The following is a 23,171-nucleotide window of genomic DNA, read 5'->3' as shown; positions in this document are numbered from 1 at the left end:
TTTTGAGATTATTTTCCTGGAAATTTTATATGTTATAATTTTTAATCCTTACTTGAAGGTATTTTTCTATTGATTTTAGAGAGGAAGGGTGAGAGAGAGAGAGAGAGAGAGAGAGAGATAGTGATGTGAGAGAGAAAGATTGGTTGGTTGCTTCCCACACACGGTGCATACAGAGTATGAACCCACAACCCAGGCACATGCCATGACTGGGAATCAAACCTGCAACCACCTTTCGGTGTACAGGATGATGCTTTAAACCACACTGGCCTGGGTTTACATGTTATTTTTAATCTATAAATTTTATATGGAGATTCTGGAGAAAGAGAGGGAAAATAGGACAGATTAGAAGGGGACAAATAGGAGAAAGTTTGAAGGAAGTCATTTTTGAGGGGTAAGAGAAACAGGATGCAAAGATCAAACAGGGATCCTATCAGTTTGTTTTCAGGTGGAGTTTGATACAGCAGTTTGTCTTTGTGATTTAACTAATCGTATTGATCTTCCAAGGCAAACTTGGACATGACTTATCTTTGCCTTTGTGCAGATGATCTTATTCGAACTAATTAATTTAAAAATAATTTAATGAGAAACGCATTCTATCGATTCTTCCATTACAGATAGCACGTGTGAAACAATACCTTTTATTTCCGCAGACAGTTTCTACGTTACGTGGGGTGCGGGACGCGGCGCAGGAGTGAGGGCAGCTCCAGGCCAGCCACTGCCTCCACATGGGAAACCACTTGGGAAACTCAACTCTGCAGATTTTAAGGATGTTATTAAAAAGGTACAACGTGACCAAGAATTTGCATTGGGATTTGATTATTATTATGGTCAATTTTGAAAACATTTAGTACAAGCTTTTTGAGGGCATGGAATACAAAATTGTAGAATAGACAAAGCTGGTTATTTTGGAATTAAGTTCATTGTGGCAGATCTAATTAGATGTACATGTGTTTACACAGATATATGTAAAATTGCCGAGATACCTGATATTGGAAATATTAATAAGGCTTAATATTAATTGGGAAATCGTCTTAGGGCAGTGATGTCAAACTTCAGTGAGTATAAGAGCCAGAAAATATACTGATTCCTGGGTCCCATCCTGAGGAAGTCAAATTCAGTAAATGGGCCCCAAAGAACCCAAATTTCTAACAGTTTTGCAGATGATGTTGATGCTGCTGGGTCACTGAAACTTTGAACAGCACGGCCTTAGACAGTTTTTAAGTTTAATTATAATAAAGAATAAGAAACAGTATTATATATGATTGCTTTAAAAATTAATATTTATATTGGAAGTTAGTGTGGATTATATATCAAGACAAGTTTTTTATGGTCTGTTAAATTGATTAATTTGTCTGGAATGGATATTTCAAAGTTTGGGAATGTTCAAAGGTAAGTGTATGAAGTATGGTTGTTCTCTCCCTCTTCCTTTTCTCTGTCACTGAGTTCCTGGCAGGGCATCCTGCCTGCGTGTGGGCTTTTGGTCCATGTCCAAGCAGTGCAGAAGAGCACGAATCCACAAAGTGTTTTCTGGGCACTGGGTTTCTAGAGTTTTAGGATTGTTACGTATAGTCTGTGCATGCTGATTTGATTTGTAACAACTGGTAAACTTTTGAGAGCTTTTGAGGTTTTTAAAATTAATATGGTATCTTACACTACTTTTTACTAGTTATAGTAATTGTATACAAAAGCCACTGATTATTGTGAACCCTTGGATTTGTTTGATATCATACATGTTTTTCTGTAGAAAGTGCCAGAAAGCTTGAATCTTGAATATTGGGTAGATACAATGTAGGGTGTGCTTTTACATGGAGTCACCGAACCCCGTTTCTGGAGTGCATCTAAAGTGAATATCTTAATCTAGATATTCACATTTTTATTATGTAATTGTGGCTTATATTGATTATAAAATATTATTTGTGATTTTTTAAAAGGGTCTTATTCATTATGGACGAGATAACCAGGATTTAGATATTTTACTTTTTCAAGAAGTTCTGGAGTACATGTCCAGGGTAGACCGAGTGCTGAGTTTTCCTGGAGGCTCCCTTCTGTTAGCCGGACGCAGCGGGGTGGGCCGGCGGACCGTCACCTCGCTAGTCGGCCACATGCACGGAGCGGTGCTCTTCTCCCCGAAGATTTCCAGAGGGTATGGGCTCAAGCAGTTCAAAAACGATCTCAGACATGTGAGTCGCAGTCTTTTCCTTCATTTGGTTTTAAGTCATAATTAGTTACTGTTCTAAAAGCCTTTAAAGATCTTGAGCGATCTGGTATACAACATAGTCTTTATTTTAATTTTGACGGTTATTTTCCCATGATTATCAGAAGATCATGTTATAATGTACAGACAGGAAAAAGATTCCTATCAGGATTTCAAACTCTCAGTTACCCCAGAATGGAAAGTTAGATGAACATGAAAGGAGCAAAAGGAAGTTTATTGGGGACATATGTAGATAAGTATAAAAATGATTGTCTGCTTTTGTTTTACTCTGTCCTAGCTATAAAATAATTACAATCTCCCCCAATAGTATGTGGTGATCATGAACTGGATTTACTTTACACACTGTAATGTTAATGTTGAATTTTTAATTTTGGCTACTGATAACAAATAAAGAAAGAAATAATGTGACTTAGTTCATGTACAGAATGAGCTGTTCCAGTGTGTATTTTCTGATTGGGCAGGTGCTGCATCTCGCCGGTGTGGAAGCACAACAGATAATTTTACTTCTTGAGGATCACCAGTTTGTACATCCTGCATTTTTGGAGATGATCAATAGTCTTTTGTCTTCAGGCAAGTGAATGGATTCTAATTATCCACAACAAAGTTACAGTGTAAACATTATACAAGTAAAAATTTTTGTGTGTAAAATTATGTTTCAGAGAACTTTTGGCATAGCTCTTATTAAGGTGACATGGGGTTAAACATTCTCAGAACAAGAGAATTGAGAAATTTGTTTCTATAAAAACCAAAGGATTAAAGAATTATGTGAAATAATTACTAATAGTGAATATTGGTGAGCATACTGAAAAATCAGCCCTCTCCCTAGTTTTTGATGGGACTGTGATCTGGTACAACCCTTTGGGAAGGTGATCAACCAGTTCTTACGTACTTAAAAAAAGGTGCCATACCTTTTGATATAGCAATTATATTATCTGTAGAAATTTAACTTATAGAGATGAAAGGAGTAGTATGTAAGGAAATAATATAATTTACAATAAAACATTTGTAGAACCTCACTATCCATCATTAGTGGAATGGTTTAATAATTACGGCGTGATCTTAATATGGACATATGAATGCAGATATCATCCAGATAATGTGAGATCTTGTTTTTGTCACATCGTGGTGTACTCTTGTCGTCTCTGGAACCATCTGACCTTTTTGGTGGTTTCCTGGGCAGCATTCTTGCAATTTCTTGTACTTTTCTTTTTCCGAAGAATTTATGAAATTTATTAAAATTTCTTTGTAATGAGTAATCACTGTTAGTAGGATTGGTATGTGGTAGCTTAGTTTTAAACTTGGACCAAGAATACTTTGTTATTTAAATACAAAATAAACCTTGTTAAATGTTAGTTTCAGCTTTCCAGGTTCTTCTGTTGTGGGACTCCCAGGACAAAATGACATGATGCTCTTGTTTGATTCAGTTTTGTTTTTTTTTTTTTTTACATATCTCAATTTTTAAATATTTTTATTGATTTTTTTTGGGGGGGGGAGAGAAAGACAGAGAGACAGACATCAGTTTGGTTTGTTTTCCCACCTATTCTTGCATTCATTGGTGGATTCCTATATGTGCCCTGACTGGGGATCGAACCCACAATCTAGGTATGTGCCCTGATAAGGAATCGAACTGGTAGCCTTTCACTTTGTGAAAGGTTACTGGTGTAACCCCAACTGAGTTCCACCAGTCAGGGCTGAATCACTTATTAATAAATACTTGTTTTGTATCATTCTGGGTAGGCTATAGATAAAATTGTCTTTAGAATTTTAAAATCTTTGGTTGAAAAACATTTAATTTCTAATATGAATTATCTATACTTTAGTGCTCCTAATGAGATGTATAGACCAGGGCTCTAGTTAGACACGTGGTAGGCCAATTTTTGTTAAAAGAGTTGAGGGGTGACGGCAAGTGAAAGTGGTAGGTCTTGAGAAAGCATGAAATATTGGTGGTCTTTTTAGAGAATAAATTTTATTTTTAAGGTGTATATTCTTCGTGTTGCATATTGCTGAAGTTGTCACTAGATGGAGACCGTGATCATTTGGGGTGAGGTGAAATAGTAGACCAGCTTTGCAGTCTTTTTCTTTGTGAAAGCAAATACCCAGATAAGCATTAATCCAGTAATTATTGTATATCAGGATAAATTGGTCTTTATGAAGATATAACTGCAAAAATTATGAGTAAAGTTTAATTTTGGTAAATTTAAATTTTGCCAACATTTTTGGAGAACACACTTTGTATTGATTTTTTAGAGGGAGTGAAGGGGGGGGGAGAAAAGGAGAGAAACATTAATCAGTTGCCTTTCACACACCCCCAACCAGGAACTTGGCGCTCAACCCAGGCATCTGCCCTGACTGGGAATCAGACTGGTGACCTTTTGGTTTACAGAACAACATCCAACCCACTGAGCTACTCCAGTCAGTGCAACAAAAAGTATTTTTCAAAAATACTTTCAGAGAAAGTACTCAGTAGGCCTTTGTCTCCCGTTTTATTTCAAATTCTTATTCCCTATCATGTATATGTTAGGAAAGCCAGCTTTCTTTGCTAAACTTGAGGAATCAAAAAATATCTTTGTATGGCTGCAAGTTAGAGAAAGATATAGAGTGGCTATATGTGTGCATGTGTTTGATTATGCACAAACTTGGGGAAAGGTGAGTGGTCTGAGGCTCTGAGTTGAGCCTAAAGAAAAGTGGAATTCAAACTATGGTGAGCCCTGCATGGATGCAGTGCTTTGGATGTATAGCAAAAGAATTTCCACTTAGTCTTACAATTTCTTATGAAGTATAAATATATTGGTTTAACAAACATTTATTAAACATCTGTTGTATGCCAGACCCAGGGCTAAGTACTGGATTTACAGGATAACACATGGTTCAGGCCTCCTATCAAATGCTTATAGTCTTAACTTTGATTTGCCTTTCATCAGTCTGTCGCGTAGTAGCAGTTCATGGATTAGTTCTTTATTTTTTATTTTTTATTTCTTTAGAGGGGAAGGGAAGGAGAGAGGGAGAGAAACATCAATGTTTGGTTGCCTTTTGTGTGTCCCCTGCTGGGAACTGGCCTGCAGGGGACTGGCCTGCAACCCAGACATGTGCCCTGACTGGGAATCGAACCGCGATCGTGTGGTTCGCAGGCCCGCACTCAAGCCACTGAGCTATACCAGCCAGGGCGGATTAGTTCTTCTGATATCTAGTATAAGTTTACTCATCTGTCTGTTCACTAATTTATTTATTTATCTAACAAATGCCTGTTTGCCTGGTACTTGGCTAAGATTTCCCTAGGGTTAATTTTGAACATCAAATATTTATCTTCTGGGAATTCAGAATCTAATTGGAAGGCAAGAGAAGTAATTCATTCACGATTCAGTGATGTGATAAATGCTAAACAGTGATATGTTTGGATATTATGTGAAGTAGAAAAGAGTCCATTGCCTGGCATATGGGTAGTTAGGAAGGCTCATGGGAATAGCAGTTGGCAAAGCAGTATCTTGAAAGATAAATGTTAATTTTGGGGGAACATCAGGGCCAGGGGAAGACTGTGGGTTCATATTGCAGAAAGGGAGTATTTCATTTTATATATGAAACACAAAAAAGTTCACTGAGGCAAGAACTCAAGGTCTTGTCAGGCAGGGTTGAAGAAAAACCTTGGGGGCAGATAAAAGCATAGGTTATGAATTGTCTTGAATGGCACACCTAGGAGTTTGAATATTATTAAATGAGGGGAACAGATGCAGATTTGTGAATAATATTGAGGTGATAAGGTTTGCATATTTTTGGAAACAAAGATTAAATACCGGCAGATTATATAATACAAAAATAGAAAATCTTTGTGTGTGTAAAATGTGTTTTGAATTAGCGTAATGCATCTAAAATTCAAAAGAAATGTAATGTTCTTCGATAGGCGAAGTTCCTGGACTCTACACTCTGGAAGAATTAGAGCCCTTGCTGTTGCCTCTTAAAGATCAGGCTTCACAGGATGGATTTTTGGGACCAATTTTCAATTACTTCACATATAGTAAGTGACATATAATTTATTAATCCACTCAGACTCTGGTTCATGTGAAATAAATAGTATTTAATTTACCTTATTTTCTATAGATTGCAAACGTATCTTAAAGTTTGGGTCCAGGTGGTAATTAATTTATACTTTTTTTTTTGGCAGAGCTTTTAGAAAATAACACTATGTGTAGCCTAAAGGCTAACCTATAACAAGAACATGTTAGCAAAGTTTTAGCAAAGGGCAAGGATGAAAGTGTGGTGATGTTCTTGGAAATATCTGCTGCCTTTGTTTTCATGTGGTAAAATTACCGTTTATGCCTCCTAAGAGAATTAATGAACTATTTAGTTTTTGCCAGACTGTATATTTTTAAAAACTAAAAAACCTGTTATTATTACAGGCACAGTGTTTTTAAAATATGTTTTTAATCCTCACCTGAAAACAGTTTATTAAATTGCTTTTAGAGAGATAGGAAAAGAGAGAGAAAAGCATCGATGTGAGGGCATTGATCAGTTACCTCCCATAGGTGCGCAGACCACGCACCCAAACTTGGGATCAAACCCACAGCCTCAGTGTGTTCTTTGACCAGGAACTGAACCCACAACCTTTCAGTTATGGGATGGCACTCCAACCAACTGAGCCACACAGGCCAGGGTACAGGAACAGTTGTATGTGTACTCTAGATATCTAAAATTGGATAATCACCCTGACTTTAGTGTTAAATTTATCTTCTTTATTTTTTGAAAGGAATATTTATTATTGGTGAAATAGAGAAAGTTATTAAAGAGCTACCCTTCCTTCCCTCTCTTGCATGTTTACAAGGAAATTCTAACACATCTCTAAGAAACATCATCCCGATGCTATAATTTTTTAAAGTATACTTTATTGATTATGCTATTACACATTTTCCAATTTCCCCCCTCTAAATCCTCCCTGTCCTGCAACCCCCAACCCTTCAGCATTCCTCCCCTTGGTTCATGTCCATGGGTTGTACATAGAAGTTCTTTGAATTCTGTTTCCTGTACCATTTTGACCTCTCCCCATCTATTTTATGTCTACCAATTATGCTTCTTCTTCCCTGTACTTTTTTCCCACTATTTCTTCCTCCCCCTGCCCCGCACTGAAAATCCCCCATTTGATGTCTATTTCTCTGATTCTGATCCAGTTGTAGTTGTTAGCTTAGTTTTGTAATTTTTTGGTTTGTTTGTTGATAATTGTGAGTTGGTTGTCATTTTACTGTTCATAGTTTTTAATCTTCTTCAATTTCTTAGATAAGTCCCTTTAACATTTCATATAATATGGGCTTGGTGGTGATGAACTTCTTTAACTTGACCTTATCTGGGAAGCACTTTATCTTTCCTTCCATTCTAAATGATAGCTTTGCTGGATAGAGTAATCTTGGATGAAGGTCCTTGCCTTTCATGCTTTTGAATACTTCTTTCCAGCCCCTTCTTGCCTGCAAGATTTCTTTTAAGAAATCAGCACTCGTTTGTAGGTAATTCTCTCCTTTCCTCTTGCTTCTTTTAAGATTCTCTCTTTATGTTTAATCTCGCGTAACTTAATGATGCAGTGCCTTGGTGTGTTCCTCTTTGGGCCCAACTTCTTTGGGACTCTCTGGGCTTCCTGGACTTCCTGGAAGTCTGTTTCCTTTGCCAGATTGGGGAAGATTTCCTTCATTATTTTTTCAAATAAGTTTTCAGTTTCTTGCTGTTGTTCTTCTTCTGGCACGCCTATAATTTCAATATTGGAACATTTAAAGTTGTTCCAGAGGTTCCTAAGCTTCTCTTCATTTTTTTGAATTCTTGTTTTTTCATTTTGTTCTGGTTGGATATTTATTTTTTCCTTTTGTTCTAAATCATTGCTTCAAGTCCTGGTTTCCTTCGTGTCACTGTTGGTTCCCTGAATATTTTGCTTTACTTCACTTTGGGTATCCTTCATTTGTTCTTTTATTTTGTGACCAAGCTCAATCAGTTCTGTGAGGATCTTGATTACCAGGGCTTTGAACTTTCCATCAGATAAGTTGGCTATCTCCTCATCACTTAGCTCTTTTTCTGGAGTGTTGCTCTGTTCTTCTATTTAGGCCATATTTCTTTGTCCTGGCACACCTGTTAAGTTGTGTGTAGGGGGCTTAGGTATTCACCAGGACAGGACAACCCTCCTTGCTGTGCTGTGCTGTGCTGTGTGTGGCACTGTCTGTTGGGGGAGGGGCCAGAGAGGGAAACATGTAGCTTGCCTGCTTGGCTCTAACCCCACTGTCCAACGAATTCTGGTATTCTCATGTGCTACTGGAAGTTTCTCCTACCATGGCAACCCCCGCCATAGTCCACAGTCAGCTCTAAGTCTCAGTTTCTTGTTCAGCCAGCCCTGCCTGCATGGTCCACCACCTTGCTGTGGGTTTGCTCCGTCTGCCTGTCTTACTAGTGTGGTTGGTCTGGTTGACTGTTTCTTTAATTCCTTGGTTATCAGAGTTCCATGCAGTTTGATTTTCTGGCACTTCTGTTTGTTTATTGATTTTAGATTGATTGTTATCCTCCTTTTGGTTGTGCGAGGAAGAGAAGGGTTTCTATCTATGCCTCCATCTTGGCTGGAACGCTGCTGCTGCAATATTTTCAACTGTTTCAGAACATAGAAAATGTAGGAATGTTTCCAAATTCTTTTTTTGAAGGGAAAATAACATTGATATTGAAACAGGGAAAATAACATTTCTCTTAAAAGAAAACCAGATACCAATTTTGCTTGTGAATATTGAAACAAAAGTCCTAGAAAGAAAAATGAAATCGAATCCAGTATCACATTTGAAAAATAACATACAAAACATCAATATATTATACATACTTATCTTCTTCATGTGATACACAAGTAATATTTTAACCAAAGGAAAAATAATATAATACTGTTTCATAGCTTGTTTCTTTTAATAACTCCTACTCTTCCATTCCAGAAAATTTTAATCTTAGAAAATGAGATCATATGTAGGTTTCCCCAATTATTACTGGTGTAATATTACATAATTATAATTTTCTTATGTAATTTTTAGGAATTCAACAAAACTTGCATATTGTCTTAATAATGGATTCTGCAAATTTAAACTTCATAATAAACTGTGAGAGTAACCCAGCACTGCATAAGAAATGCCAGGTGTTATGGATGGAGAGTTGGTCAGATAACAGTATGAAGAAAGTAAGTTTAACGTTTGAATATGGAAATAAAAAATAAACACATTTCATTTTTGAAGTTACTGAGTTTCTTTTTTCAATTTCTTGAATTCTTTCCTAATGTGCTATTTTACTTTTTTGTTGACACTATTACACAGGTCTCCCCATCCCCCCATTACGTCCCCGATGCCCATTCTCCCACCTTCACCGCATTGTTGTCTGTGTCCACGGACGTCGCATATATGCGTCTACGTTTTTAGCCTTGTGCTTTCTCTTGCTATTAACGATAACTGTATTAGGTGACAAAAATTGAAGATTTTTGGCTTTATTTTACTTTTTATTTTTAAAGATTTTATTTATCTATTTCTAGACAGATGAGAAGGAAGGGAGAAAGAGAGGGAAGAAAAACCTCTTTGTATGAGATACATCGACTACTGCCCCTCACATGCCCCCAAATGGGGACTTGGCTTGCAACCCAGCCATGTGCCTTGACTGGGAACTGAACTGTTGGCACTCAATCCACTGAGCCACACCAGCCAGGGCTTGGCTTTATTTTAAAAATTCATAGTTCTATTACTTTATTTTATTTCTGGGAAACTAAGAGTTTTTGTATATTTTAAAATAGTAATCCTATGAGATTATCATATTTTGTATCATAATCTGTTTGAGACTTTAGTTTTTTATTTGTAATAGTGGCAGAACCTAGTTATAGCTAGACAGTAGTTTTTATAGTTATCAGTTATGAAATTGTTTTCTTTTACTTTTAGTTATTTCTTATTTGAGCATGTTAAGAATCTTTACTATCTCTTTATGCCATGAGTTATTTTGTTAATTTTATGCAAGTATTTTAATCATTGTGTGATTTTAAATGGCATTTGTGGTTATTTTCTAATTTAATCCAAATTGTAATTTCCTTCATTTCAAAGTCTAATTGTTTTTTAAACAAGGTATTGGAGCTTTTCCCTAAATGTCATTAATTTACAATCAATTAAATGTAATATTTGTCAAAATCTTGTCTAGGAAATAATGTCTTTTAAAGATAGATATACTGATTTTTTTTTCTTTTAGTCTGGGAAGAATCCTAGATGAAAAATGCAATTAATACTTTGTGTGGGTGTGTGTGGTAAAGGTTTTTAATCTTTGATACTGCATTTACTTAAACTTTCTGATACTAACTGAGATTTAAAGAATTGCTCTTTATTTCTTAGATACCTGAAATGTTATTCAGTGAAACAGGTAGTGGAGAAAAATATGGTGACAAAAAAAGAAAAGAAGAAAAGAAAAAATATTCAGGTAATTTTGATGAAATTGATTTAAACTGATTTTTCTCTGTGAAATGGTCATCTAATATTACAGAGCCATTAAAGATTCACAATGATTATTAATTTGAGTAATAAGAAACTAAGTTATATCTTTTGATGAAAACTAAACTTTAAAGCCCTCTTTATTTTAAATAAATGTTTATGTCATTTCATGTAAGACCTAACAGAATATCTATTGTTTGAATTTAAGAAATTAATAAAATTATACAGGTTTTGGCACAAATAATGCCCCCTTTTTATTACAAAATCATAAGCATATAGTTTTGTGACATAACAATATCACACCCGATCATACCATATGACATTTTAGGTGAAATGTTCAAATTAAAACTATAAATTATAACACCTATATCATTACCCTACCCTACCCTAGCCTACCTATAGAAGGCTGTTGCCTTCTATAATCTAAGAGGAAGGGATGGACTTGGGCAGAGAACAGGAGGTAATCTAAAGGGGACCTCACTGGATAATGGCCGTGGCCTGCAAGGAAGGAGTCAAGAATTTTTCTCAGGTTTCTGTCTTAGAATATTCATTAGAAGTTGATTTTATTTACTGGTATAGGGACGACAGAGGGAAATAGATTGCAGCGATCAGAGAAAGATGATGTATTTGGTCACGGATATGTTGAATCCAATATGAATATAGTCTTAAATTTTTTTTCATTTTGAATCCAGTTTCTTCCTATGTTAGATAAGAGTGGATAGGTGTTATTTGGTTTGCTATTGTTTTTCCATTTCAGCGGTTTTTATTAAGCTTACTTCCGGATTACATGTGTTATGTTGTCCCAGTTTACACGGTATGACAACCTGTGGATTTATCTTTTTGGCAGAAATAAAACTGTTCAGGGGAAATATATAATAATGGAAAGATTAAATAATTAAATAACCACTGAAATTAAATAATTCGAAATTCATAAGGAAATGGGTGCTATGAATAAATGTCTAGGAATGTCCGTGTACCTTTAAGTAAAAGTGATGTCTCATATTTATAGTTATATAGGTAGAAGAACCTTGTATGAATTAAATATAGTTAAGATAATTTAGCTCTAATCCATTATACATATATTGTCATTTCTGTTTTCTGTCTCTTTCTAGTTGATCCTGATTTTCTAAAATCATTTTTATTAATCCACGAATCTTGTAAAGCATATGGTGCTACCCCAAGCCGATACATGACCTTTTTACACGTGTACTCTGCCATTAGTAGCAGCAAGAAAAAGGAATTATTAAAAAGACAGAGTCATTTGCAGGTATAGTATTGGTAATCTTAAAATATTTCATGTATGTGCAGAACAATAATCCAGGTCATCTGTGGTATATATTTAATATAATAAATATTGTACTGTATGAAATATCTCAGAACAAACTCACTTATGTATCTGTATTGCCCACTAAATTATAGTAATGGTTTTGTATTTATTTTTATTCAATAACTATTCCTCTTCTTAGCTGCATGTATTTTTATGCTTTTATAGATTAGAAATTCAGAAATACCTGTTAGTAATTAAAACATAGTGCCCAAGATTATGCTTTATAATAAACATTAAAACTAAAATGATATTTTATAAAAATTCTATGTATGTCAGTATAATCTGAACATTTTTCTTTCCATATTTCTCTAATGGAAGCTTAAACTTCAATGTGGCATTCAAATGGGCAGCCTCAGAATTCGTCAGAGAGCACTTCCTTTCCCAAGTTTTAGCTTCTGTTTATTAATGTTACAGAACTAGGGTTTATCTTAATTGACAGTTATCTTTATCCTTCTTTCTAGTGATTCACTTTTATTTATATTAAGCCACTAAGTACATGCTTTGGGAGGGTTAATTTCCTGATTTAGTTCTGTGTGATGCTGTGGATAAATCACTTAAACTTGCTGAGCTGCAGCTTAATTGGGTCAGAGGCTGTCTTGTGTGTATTAGATAAATTACACATTTATCTACCTGCATCAACCTGCATGATGCCTGTCCTTTGTGTTGGGGCCTCAGGAAATATTGGTTACATTTCTTTATTTTTTAATTTTTATCTCCTGAAATCTTCTGACAAACAGCCACCTCAGTGTACAAAACAGGGAGTATTTTCATGTCCATTCCTTGGGTTCTTCATGGGCAATAGGATGGATACCATAATTGCCAGGCCAGGGTCTAATGACTATCCAAAGAATTGGTAGCTGTTTAGAATGAGAGCCCACCAGAACCATGTGGGAGGCAGTGTCTTATAAAAAATGTAGGTACCGGACAGACAATCCAGATGTTGTCCAGGATGAAAAGAGTGGCCTTTGAGTTCTTTTACCCTGTCTGTGAGACTTAAAAATGGGAAACATTTACTGAGTTTTTTATATATTTTTTTGCTTTCCATTTCTGTCCCATTTAATGTAGTAGATAAAAAGCCAGTGTTTAACCCATCAAATATGTGTTGATCTGTTCAGCTCTGTTTTTTTGTTTTTGTCTTCATTTATTTTTGGGACAGGGGAAGGGAGGAAGAAAAAGAGGGAGAGAAATGTTGGTGTGTAAGATAAACATTGATCAGTTGCCTCTAGCACATGCTGCAACAGGGACCTGGCCCGAAACCCAGCCATGCATCTGCACCCTCACCAGGGCTCAAACGGTGACCCTTTGCTTTGTGCGATGATGCTCAACCAACTGACCCATGCTGGTCAGGCTCAGCTTTTTTGTCATGTTTTAATATGTTTTTCTTTTAAGCCTCTGGAGTGTTTACTATATCTTAGGGGTGTATAATTGAGTAAATCAGTATAATTAGCAATAAGAAAAAACCTAAGTTTTCATGTAAATGTTTTATATGTGCATGCATGTTTACATTTTTGCTCGATTCTTATAGGCTTTATTTATTTATTTATTTACTGTGTGAGTATAAAATTTCTGTCTGAAAATGTTGCCAATATTTTATTTATGTAGGCTGGTGTGTCTAAACTTAATGAAGCTAAAGCGCTTGTGGATGAACTGAACAGAAGAGCTGGAGAACAAAGTGTATTACTTAAAACTAAGCAAGACGAAGCAGATGCTGCTCTTCAGGAGATCACAGTATCGATGCAGGTAACATCCAGGGTGAACACAAAAATGCAAACTGTAGGAGACCATTTATACCTCATCGTTAATCAGCGTGAGAAATAACTTTTTAGTAACGTGATTAAAAAAATACTGGTTACTCCCATAAGTCAGACTGATAGTATTGTGTACTTGAGCTTTTGTGCAAAAACATGGTATTTTCCCATAATTTTTTAAATTGAATTTACTGGGGTTACATTAGTTAGTAAAATTATATAGGGTTAAGGTGTACAATTCCGTAACATATCATTTGTTTATTGTATTGTGAGTTTACCACCCTGAGTCACGTGTCTATTGCCAGTCATCCTCCCTTTACATTCGCCTGCCGTCCCATCCCCATTTCCCTCTGGTAATGGTCATACTGTTGTCTATAAGGTGTTTGTGTTTTTCTTTAAATCTTAACTGTATTCTCAGTTCACCATTTAATTGTTTACCTAAAGCCTATATATACAGTTGTCTATAAATGATGTTATCTTCTGCTAGTTAAGTTGATTTTTTCCTTTTTAAAAAAAGATTTCATTTATTTATTTTTAGAGAGACGAGAAGGGGGGGAGAAAGAGAGAGAGTGATACATTAATGTGTGGTTGCCTCTCACAGCCCCCAACTGTGGACCTGGCCTACAACCCAGGCATGTGCCCTGACAGGGAATCGAACCTTCCACCCTTTGGTTCGCAGGCTGACTCTCAATCCACTGAGCTGTACTAGCCAGGATTGATTTTTTTCTTTTACTTTTTTTTAAATAAAGATTTTATTTATTGTTAGAGAGGGGAAGGGAGGGAGAAAGAGAGAGAGAGAAACATCAATGTGTGCTTGCCTATCACATGGCCCCCACTGGGGACCTGGCCTACAACCCAGGCATGTGCCTGACTGGGAATTGAACCTGTGACCCTTTGGTTTGAAGCCTGCGCTCAATCCACTGAGCTATGCCAACCAGGGCTCTTTTATTTTTCTTAAAATTATCTCCTTTAGACTACAAGGGCTTTCCCTGCCTTTATTTTCTCAGTATTTACAAAATGTCTTTATTTATTCTATCTATATTTTCATGATCTTTAATGTTTTGATTGTGTCCCGTTTTTCCTTGCCTTTCTTTTGTCAAGTCCTTTTAAGGATTTCTCTGAGGTCTTTTTTGCCTGGTTATTCCTTCAGTTCTTCACACCCTCTCAGGGTGCGCTTGCACATCATTTTACTTTTTACTACCAACTACATACTGACCCTTAATTACCAAATCCATCTTCTCTGTTTTTTCGTCTTAATCCTTCCTCTGAGGTTCAGACTCAGATATCTAATAATCTGTTAGTTATGTCTTCTTGGAAGTCCAGGAACATTACAGTTTGAAAAAGATTCAAAACTGAACTTATAATTTCCTCTTCTATATTACTTTCCTTGGGATATGGAACCACAATATACGTAATTATTCAAGATGGAAGTTATAAAACATACTCAGCTTCTTTTCCCTCAGTTCTTACAGCTAATGAATCATTAAATTTTGTTCGTTTTACTTCCTTGATTATGTCTTAAATATATTTGTGTCCCTTAATGTTGGTGACCATTAAATTCACTTCCAGCCCAATGCCTCTTTCATTTAAATTAACTGATATTTACATGACTAATGTAAAGCACGTATTTACCAGACTTCAAAAAGCATGTCTGAATAAAAATGGCACAAAAGTTCTTAAAAATGGGAAAGTTAGGGCCTGGCTTTAGAGTGGATGAGCACGGGGGGTATATGTTTCTTCTTATCTTCCCTTCCCCTCGTAATTTTTTGGGAAAGAAAGACGTACGATTTAAAGACTCATAAAGCTGTAGTAATCAAGGCATTACTGGTATAGTGATAGACATATAGGTTATTGGAACACTGTGGGGCCCAGCAACAGACTGACTCATGCATGGTCAATGATTTCATACAAAGGTATCAATTAAATGGGGAAAGGACAGCCTTAAAATAAATGGTGCTGGAATAGTTGTAATCCATGTGGAAAGAAAAACACCCAGATTTTTACCTTAAAACTTATAGGAAAATTAACTTGATATGGATCATATGTCTACATGTACAGCATAAAATTATAAAACTTTGGAAGAAAATATGGGAGAAAATCTTCATGATGTTGGGTGAGGCAAATATTTCTCAAGTGTAATATCAAAATAGAAGAAAAAAATGATACATTGGATCACATCAAAATTAAAAACTTCATGCTCATTTAAATAAATTACAAAGAAAATTGAAAGGAAAATTGCAGACTAGGAAAAATTATTTACAAAATTTGTATCTGATAAATGACATGTATCCAACAATATAGAAAGTGCGTTAACTTGATAAAGCAAACAATCCAATTTAAAAAATGGGCAAACGATTTGAACCTGTTATTTATGAAGGAAGACATATGAGGGTCAGTAAACACATGAAAAGATGCTCAGCATTATTAGTCACCAAAAGATATAATTCCCTTGTTTTCAGCATTAGGCCTCATCTTAGTCCTTAGGTGTGCCTGGTAATCTCAAATCCAGAAATTCTTTGACTTCATTTCTCTGAAATATAACCTTTTATCCAGTCTTCTACTAGTCAGGAAGGGGAGTGGTATGACTCCATGAACTGCATATTTTCAAAATTAAAAAAAAAATATTTGGTGAGACTTGAAAAGCATCAGGTATTCTGTCATTTTCGTCAGCCACCTGCAGCATTTCTCCCATAGTCTCCCGACTTGTTTCATTCTGAGTGGATGCCTCTCTGCCTGGGCGCAGCTGCCATTCTAGGATCTTTGTTCTTTACCACTTGGTTTCCTCCTTTGTTTCTGTGAAGTCTGTTTCCTAAGAGCTTCTTGAGAAAGAATACATGAGAAAGGATTTGGAGGTTGCACATATCTGAACATTCTGTTCTGTCCTTGGTTGGTTGCTTGGTTGGTTGCTTGGGTGCTGGGAATAGTATTGTAGGTTGGGATACATTGTTTCCGGATCCTGATGCTATCACTATTGTCACATTTTTTCTATCTCTCATTGCGCTTACTGAAACACTTACAGTTACTTAATTCCTAATGTGTTTGAAGTGAACAGTTTTTTCCTCTTTTGAATTTTTTAGATCTTTGTTTTCCTTGCTCTGAAAGTTATGTTATTTGCATTGGTTTAGGGTTATTTTCATTTATGTGCCAAACAGTGTGTGGATTATTTCCACCTGAAAACTTAATTTTTTTTTCAGTTTGGGTAATTTTCTTTAATTATTTGCTGGATAATTTCTTTTCCTGTATTTCTTTTTTTCTTGCTGTTTAGAGTATTTATTATTTTGTCTTTGCGCTTACTCATCTCATTCTCTAATTTTTTTATTTTCTAACCTGTTATCTTTTTTATATTTTTGGTCTACTTTCTTTAAAATTTCCTCAACTCTGTTTTGTAATTCTTTTACTTTTTTTTCAATACTCACCTGAGGGCATGCTTATTGAGTTTAGAGAGGGAGAGAGAGCAAGAAAGAAAAAGAGAAAGAAAAGAAAACATCTATTGGTTGCCTTCTTTATGTGCCCCAACAAGAGATTGAACTCACAAACTAGGTAGATCCCCTGACCTGGAATGGGACTGGACCCTTAGTTGCACAGGATGATGCTCCAACCAACCAAGCCACCTGGCCAGGACCTCCTACTGAGTTTTTCATTTCTGTTACATTATTTCTCAGGAGGGTTATTTAAACCTCTAAATGTTTCCTTTTTGCAGGGTTCTTTTTATTTTGTTTATTCATTTTGTTTCAGTGTTGCAGTATCTCCACTTAACTTGTGGAGGGTATTTTATGGAATTTCCCTTTTCTCAAGTATATCATTTTATTTTTTGCTTTCTTCTCACTACACAAGAGGCTTTCTTCTTGTCTGGTCATCTTCATTGGAAATCGGAATATGAGAAGGGGACTTGTGTATTGGGAGCTTCACAAAAGGGCTGTCTGGACTGATTTGAATTACTTAATGAAAAGAAGATTTCACCTGATATGTCAAAATAAATTCATTGGCATATGGGAAATTTTCAAAGGCAATATTTCCACATGATTGATGGTTATGAAACACATTCAGTGTTTACAAGATAATATTATTGAGTTTCTGGCCTAGTAATATATCAGAAAATCAAATATAATTTTCATACTGTAAAACTTAAGCATAATTTGTTTCTTAAGGCAGTTTGGAACCAAAAATTAATACAAATATTTATTTAAAACAGCAAGCCAGTTTTAAAAATACATGTCAAGTACTTCTTATATTTAAAGAGTAATTTGAAATATCAAAAAAAGGTGAAGGCTAGATAAAAGGTAATATAGTTAATAACTGTATATTTATAAAGGAAAATCTTCAATACTATGTGTGCCTGTGTTCCCTCAGATTAGGAACATTAGTTATATACATTGCTTTAATACTCTTTTCTCTGGCATATTCTAAGAAGACATTTTTCTAACGTTGTAGCTAGTTGTATTGCCTGACAGAAGAATAACTATGAATCTCCTAAGTTAATTAATTTTGTTTAATTGTAAATAGCAGACATTTGTTTGTTGTTTTGTAAAAAAAAAAAAAAAAAAAAGTACGGTCTGGAGAGACAGCTTGAATACCAAACTGTGTAATTTCTAAAGCTTGTGACATAAGTACAGTATAAAATACATGCAATAAGAACTCACAATAAGGATAACTTCCATTGGAGGAGAAAGTTAATAAAAGAAGGAACACGTCAGCTGGGACTTTAAGGAGGAATTTGGTTTGTGCAGATGGAGAACATGCTTTCCCTATTCAGGAATGGTAGCAGAGATACAAAGGCAGAGGTGCTTGGGACATGTTAAAATTCTATTGGGCCAATGATGTGTAAGGTGCCTGCAGAGTGGGATATATAAGGAAAATTATGCTGGCTCAGTGCGTGTGCATTTTGGCTATAAATTGGAACCACTTGGGAAGTCTTTAAAAATATCGATGCCCTAGCTGCATCTAGTTCTAAGTATATCAACATATTTGGCACCAGGTGTTAATTTTTAAGCTCCCTGAATGATTGTAATATGGTTGAGAACTGCTGTTGTAAGGATTTTGACAGGTTTCTTGATGAACTAACTACTTCTTGGTTTTTCTGTTAGTATAAATAAACCAAATACAAACATTCACAATATTCAAACATTTTTATATATGTAGGACCCTTGACTTTACATTGATAAGCAAAGAGTTCATGTGTTATTAGTCTGAGATTTAGTGTTCTTTGAATTTTTACTAATTTTGTTCATATATTTGCCACCATATTATTGTCATGATTTCAATTAATTGTTCTCTAAAGAAACACAAACTTCTAACATACTGTAGTCTCTAAGAATTAAGAGTCTCTACTATTAGAATTACAGAAGACTTCATTTTTAGTTTCTTCATTTATGAAATGAGCATAATAGTACTAGCCTTTCTAGATTATTTGTAGCTAATGTTAAATGTATATTATGATCAGTTTTTAGTTTACGCATTTGGTTTTTATACATGTAATAATGGTTTAGTGCTTTGCTGTTTAAAAAAATTAAAACAAATAAAGCATAGGGCTTTCTGACAGTACATACAGAGTAAATTGTATCATTGGTTTCCCAGGCACTTTAGAAATTGACATGCCAACATTAGTTAAAAAAGCATTTAATAGAAAATTTCATTTCAAAATAATTCATATTTTTGGTATCTTTTAACTATTGAATGCATTAAAATTTGTTGGAATGCCATTTAAATATTTTTATAGGATGCTAGTGAGCAAAAGACAGAACTTGAAAGACTAAAGCTCAAGATAGCAGACGAGGTTGTTAAAATTGAAGAAAGAAAAAACAAAATTGATGATGAACTAAAAGAAGTACAGGTAAGTTAAAAAACAGAAACATTATAAGAGCCAGTTGTGTAAAGGATTTTAAACATTATTTGTTCAACTTATTTTCTAGTAGTATTAGCAAACATGGCTCTAACTAGAATATTATTTGTAAAAGAGAAGCATGAAGGAAAGTGTCCTGGGGGAAATAACCAAATTAACTGATCAGAGTTAAAATAATCCTTGTTTTCTGTGAATCATGTTTTGAATGTAGAGAAAAAAAATGTGTTGTGGGTAAATTAAGACAAACTCTTAAGCTCTTTTTCCTGAGACTTGATGAAATTAACTAACTAGTTCTAGAATATAAACAGCCTTGAACGTGGCAATTTGTCTCAACACAAAGTGGATTTTTCAGATTAGATTTTGCAGTTATTGGTGGCAAGGACTGTTACATTTTCAACTTGAACATTTTGTACTTTCTGTGTTTTCAAGCATTTTGATACTGAAAAAGAAAGCATATTAGTAACTAGGTTGTCTTTATTAAAATTCCAAATATTCAATAATTTGTAACAAGTTAAGAATTTTTATGTATATCTTTTGAAAGTAAAAACACCTTTTTTGGCCAGTTTGTTTCTTTGTTTATTTTCTTTCTTGTTTAGTCTGTTACAGCTGTGTCCCAATTTCCCCCCCTTTGCTCTCCCTCCACCCAGCCCACCCCTCTTTCCCACAGTCAGTCCCCAAACCGTGGTCCATCCGCGGGTCATTCATACATGTTCTTTGACTAGTCCCTTCCCCTTCTTTCTACAATTTTTCCCTCTCCCGTCACCTATGGCAGCTGTCAGTCTGTCCTGTGTTCCCATGGTTCTGGTTCTGTTTTGTCTTTTAGCCTCTGGTGAATGAAGCGAAACTAGCAGTTGGAAACATTAAGCCAGAATCTCTTTCAGAAATTCGCTCACTGCGTATGCCACCTGATGTAATCAGAGACATTCTTGAAGGAGTTTTAAGGTTGATGGGTATCTTTGATACGTCTTGGGTGAGCATGAAAAGGTAAGGTTTTGTATTTGTGAAAAATGTTACTTTCAATGAATTACATATTCCTTTATATTAATATTTAAAAATATTTGTTAGGTTGTTTCTCAAATGGAACTTCATCTAATTGCCTGGCTGTACACTTTGTCCTGATATTTCAAGATTTTCTATGTAACATACATTGAGATCTATATTTTCCTTCCTCCATAAGTTATTTTTAAAAGTGTCAGAGGAGAAAAGGAAAGCTTTAAAGTCTTTAAGAATTTCTCAATAAATGTAATAATTTTTTGGAATATTTGCTCCTTATACAGTCGAGCATTGTGTTCACTGTAATTTACGAGTGAAGAAAATATAGTCACAAGTCCCAGAGTCTTGCACTCTTGGCAGGGACGAGAGGTGAGAGCCTCATACATAATTCAAGAGAAATGTACACTACGAAAGACTGAGTGGTCACTAAATATGAAACAGTGCAGCTTCAGGCTTTATATTACAGCAGTGTTATTATGGTATTCAATTCCGTTTTAAGTATTGGGTTGATAGTAAAATCCTTTTCTGTCTGGAGATGGGAGAGGAGATTTAGATTCAGAGAACACTTTAAATACTGATCTTAGAAAGCAGGAAAAATTTCTTGCACCTCCTAGAACATATGAGTTCCCAGTAATTCACATAAAGGGATGTGGGTAGAATAGCAGAGTTGTAATTCCTGTATTTCAGTGCACCAGGTTATTCACAGAATATTGGAAATACTGTTGTGCATCTTTTTGGATTTCTTCCTTATTGTTTATTAAAAAAATAAGGATAGTCCATTTGAAGCTTACATACTTCAGTCCCCAATTTTTTGTTAGCTAATAAATTAAAACTATTGCATACACCATTTTGTTCAATTGATATTTTTTTAAGAAATAGCAAATTTTATTTAACTTCATTTGAAGTAATGTGCTTTAATTTTAGTTTTCTTGCAAAAAGAGGTGTGAGAGAAGACATAGCAACCTTTGATGCACGAAACATTCCAAAGGAAATAAGAGAGAGTGTTGAAGAACTTCTTTTTAAAAATAAAGGGTCTTTTGATCCAAAGGTAATTTTTAAGAGTTCTGCCATAAATTCTTTCATAGTATATAATCTTCTTATTATTAAAATATAATACTATTATCAACTGCTTAGATTTTCTAATAACTAAAGGTAAAAATAAGCTATCTATATTACATTTAGGAAGCATTAACCGGCAAAATTAGGTGAACTAGAATCCAGGTGGGAGGTGGGAGGCGGTGCATGTCTCATGCACTGCCGTCAGTCTGTCATGTCTTAGCTGCCAGTGTGCTTGGTGTGCTTTTCTTTCTTCCTATGTGCTTGTTATATGAACACAGGTAACTGGGTTAGGGCACTTGTATCTAATTTTAGTGAATAGTTTAAATTCCATGATTCTGGTATTTTTTTCTTTTAGATCCCTTATTCAAAATGTTATATACATCTTCTTTGACACTAATAGCCATGGTTTGACCATTGCTTTTATTTAATAAAGATGTATCCCAGGTAGAGAAGAGAAAGAATTGGTGCTTGGACATTGTTGTGGGCAGACGCAAAGAGTAATTAATATGCCGATAAAACATCATTATATTAAAGATTGTATGGGGTTCAGAAATTCTGAACCAAAAGTAAGGAGCACCTTAATCAAAATAATAATTCACTTTGTTTTAATTGAACTATAAGCCCAAACCTTCATTTTGGGGGATAATTTTTGAACTAAATGCTGAAGTAAAATGTACTAGGATAAGCTGGGCTTTTACTTTGAATTAAGACGCTGGCTAACTTCTGATGGGTCTTTCAGAATGCGAAGCGTGCCAGCACTGCCGCTGCTCCCTTGGCTGCCTGGGTTAAAGCAAACGTGCAGTATTCCCACGTCCTGGAACGAATTCAGCCTCTGGAAACTGAACAGGCTGGATTAGAATCGTAAGTGACATATAAAATATAAACAGTTCTAACCCTGACTTATTACCAACAATTGATGACTTAGTTATATTACTAGCATTTATTCACAATTTCTTGTCTATATCTACAAAGGAAGCTGACAACACTAAAACATATAAACTGAGTGAGTTAATTGTAAATTAGGTGTTAAACAGACCAAGAAAAACTAATTAGAAGGAGATGGGAAGCAGAACCAGTCACTTTCTTTTTCCTACCATTTTTATGTTGTTGGAAAGATAAGTCAGTATAAATTTTTTTAGAAAGAGCTGAAGTTTTGCCTTGGCTTGTATAGCTCAGTGGATTGAGTGCAGGCCTGCAAACCAAAGGGTTGGTTGCTGGTTTAGTTCCCAGTCAGGGCACGTGCCTGGGTTGCAGGCCAGTTCCCAGCAGGGGATGCACGAGAGGCAACCATGCATTGATATTTCTCTCCCTCTCTTCTTCCCTTCCCCTCTAAAGATAAATAAATAAAATCTTAAAAAAAAAAGAACTGAAATTTTGTAAAGATCCCTTTACAAAAGTACAAATATTAAAGTACAAAATAGTAGATTTTGGAAATTTAGGGCTTTTATATATGCTTTTTTGCCTTCTATGTTCTAGCAAATGTTTAGTATGTATTTTCTAAAACATTGGGCAAGTAGAGGTAAAATTAAACCATTTATTT

General features: G+C 35.1%; 1 protein-coding gene across 2 annotated transcripts in view; it reads left to right on the top strand.

The window, feature by feature from the left end:
- DYNC2H1 (dynein cytoplasmic 2 heavy chain 1) overlaps positions 1-23,171 on the top strand; it is a 317,131-nt gene that overhangs the window by 92,553 nt on the left and 201,407 nt on the right. For both annotated transcript variants that reach the window (XM_053670464.1, XM_053670463.1), the window contains exons 48-59: positions 651-781; positions 1,932-2,180; positions 2,677-2,785; positions 6,111-6,224; positions 9,244-9,386; positions 10,570-10,654; positions 11,778-11,932; positions 13,595-13,732; positions 19,457-19,570; positions 20,403-20,563; positions 21,497-21,620; positions 22,371-22,492. In XM_053670464.1, the coding sequence (XP_053526439.1) occupies positions 651-781; positions 1,932-2,180; positions 2,677-2,785; positions 6,111-6,224; positions 9,244-9,386; positions 10,570-10,654; positions 11,778-11,932; positions 13,595-13,732; positions 19,457-19,570; positions 20,403-20,563; positions 21,497-21,620; positions 22,371-22,492 (1,645 nt within the window). The remainder of the gene's footprint in view (positions 1-650; positions 782-1,931; positions 2,181-2,676; positions 2,786-6,110; positions 6,225-9,243; positions 9,387-10,569; positions 10,655-11,777; positions 11,933-13,594; positions 13,733-19,456; positions 19,571-20,402; positions 20,564-21,496; positions 21,621-22,370; positions 22,493-23,171) is intronic.

The sequence above is a fragment of the Artibeus jamaicensis genome, unplaced genomic scaffold, assembly GCF_021234435.1.
Source record: "Artibeus jamaicensis isolate MK-2021 breed Jamaican fruit bat unplaced genomic scaffold, CSHL_Jam_final contig_585, whole genome shotgun sequence".
In the NCBI taxonomy this organism is placed as follows: domain Eukaryota; kingdom Metazoa; phylum Chordata; class Mammalia; order Chiroptera; family Phyllostomidae; genus Artibeus; species Artibeus jamaicensis.
This window is presented reverse-complemented; position numbering and strand designations above follow the sequence as displayed.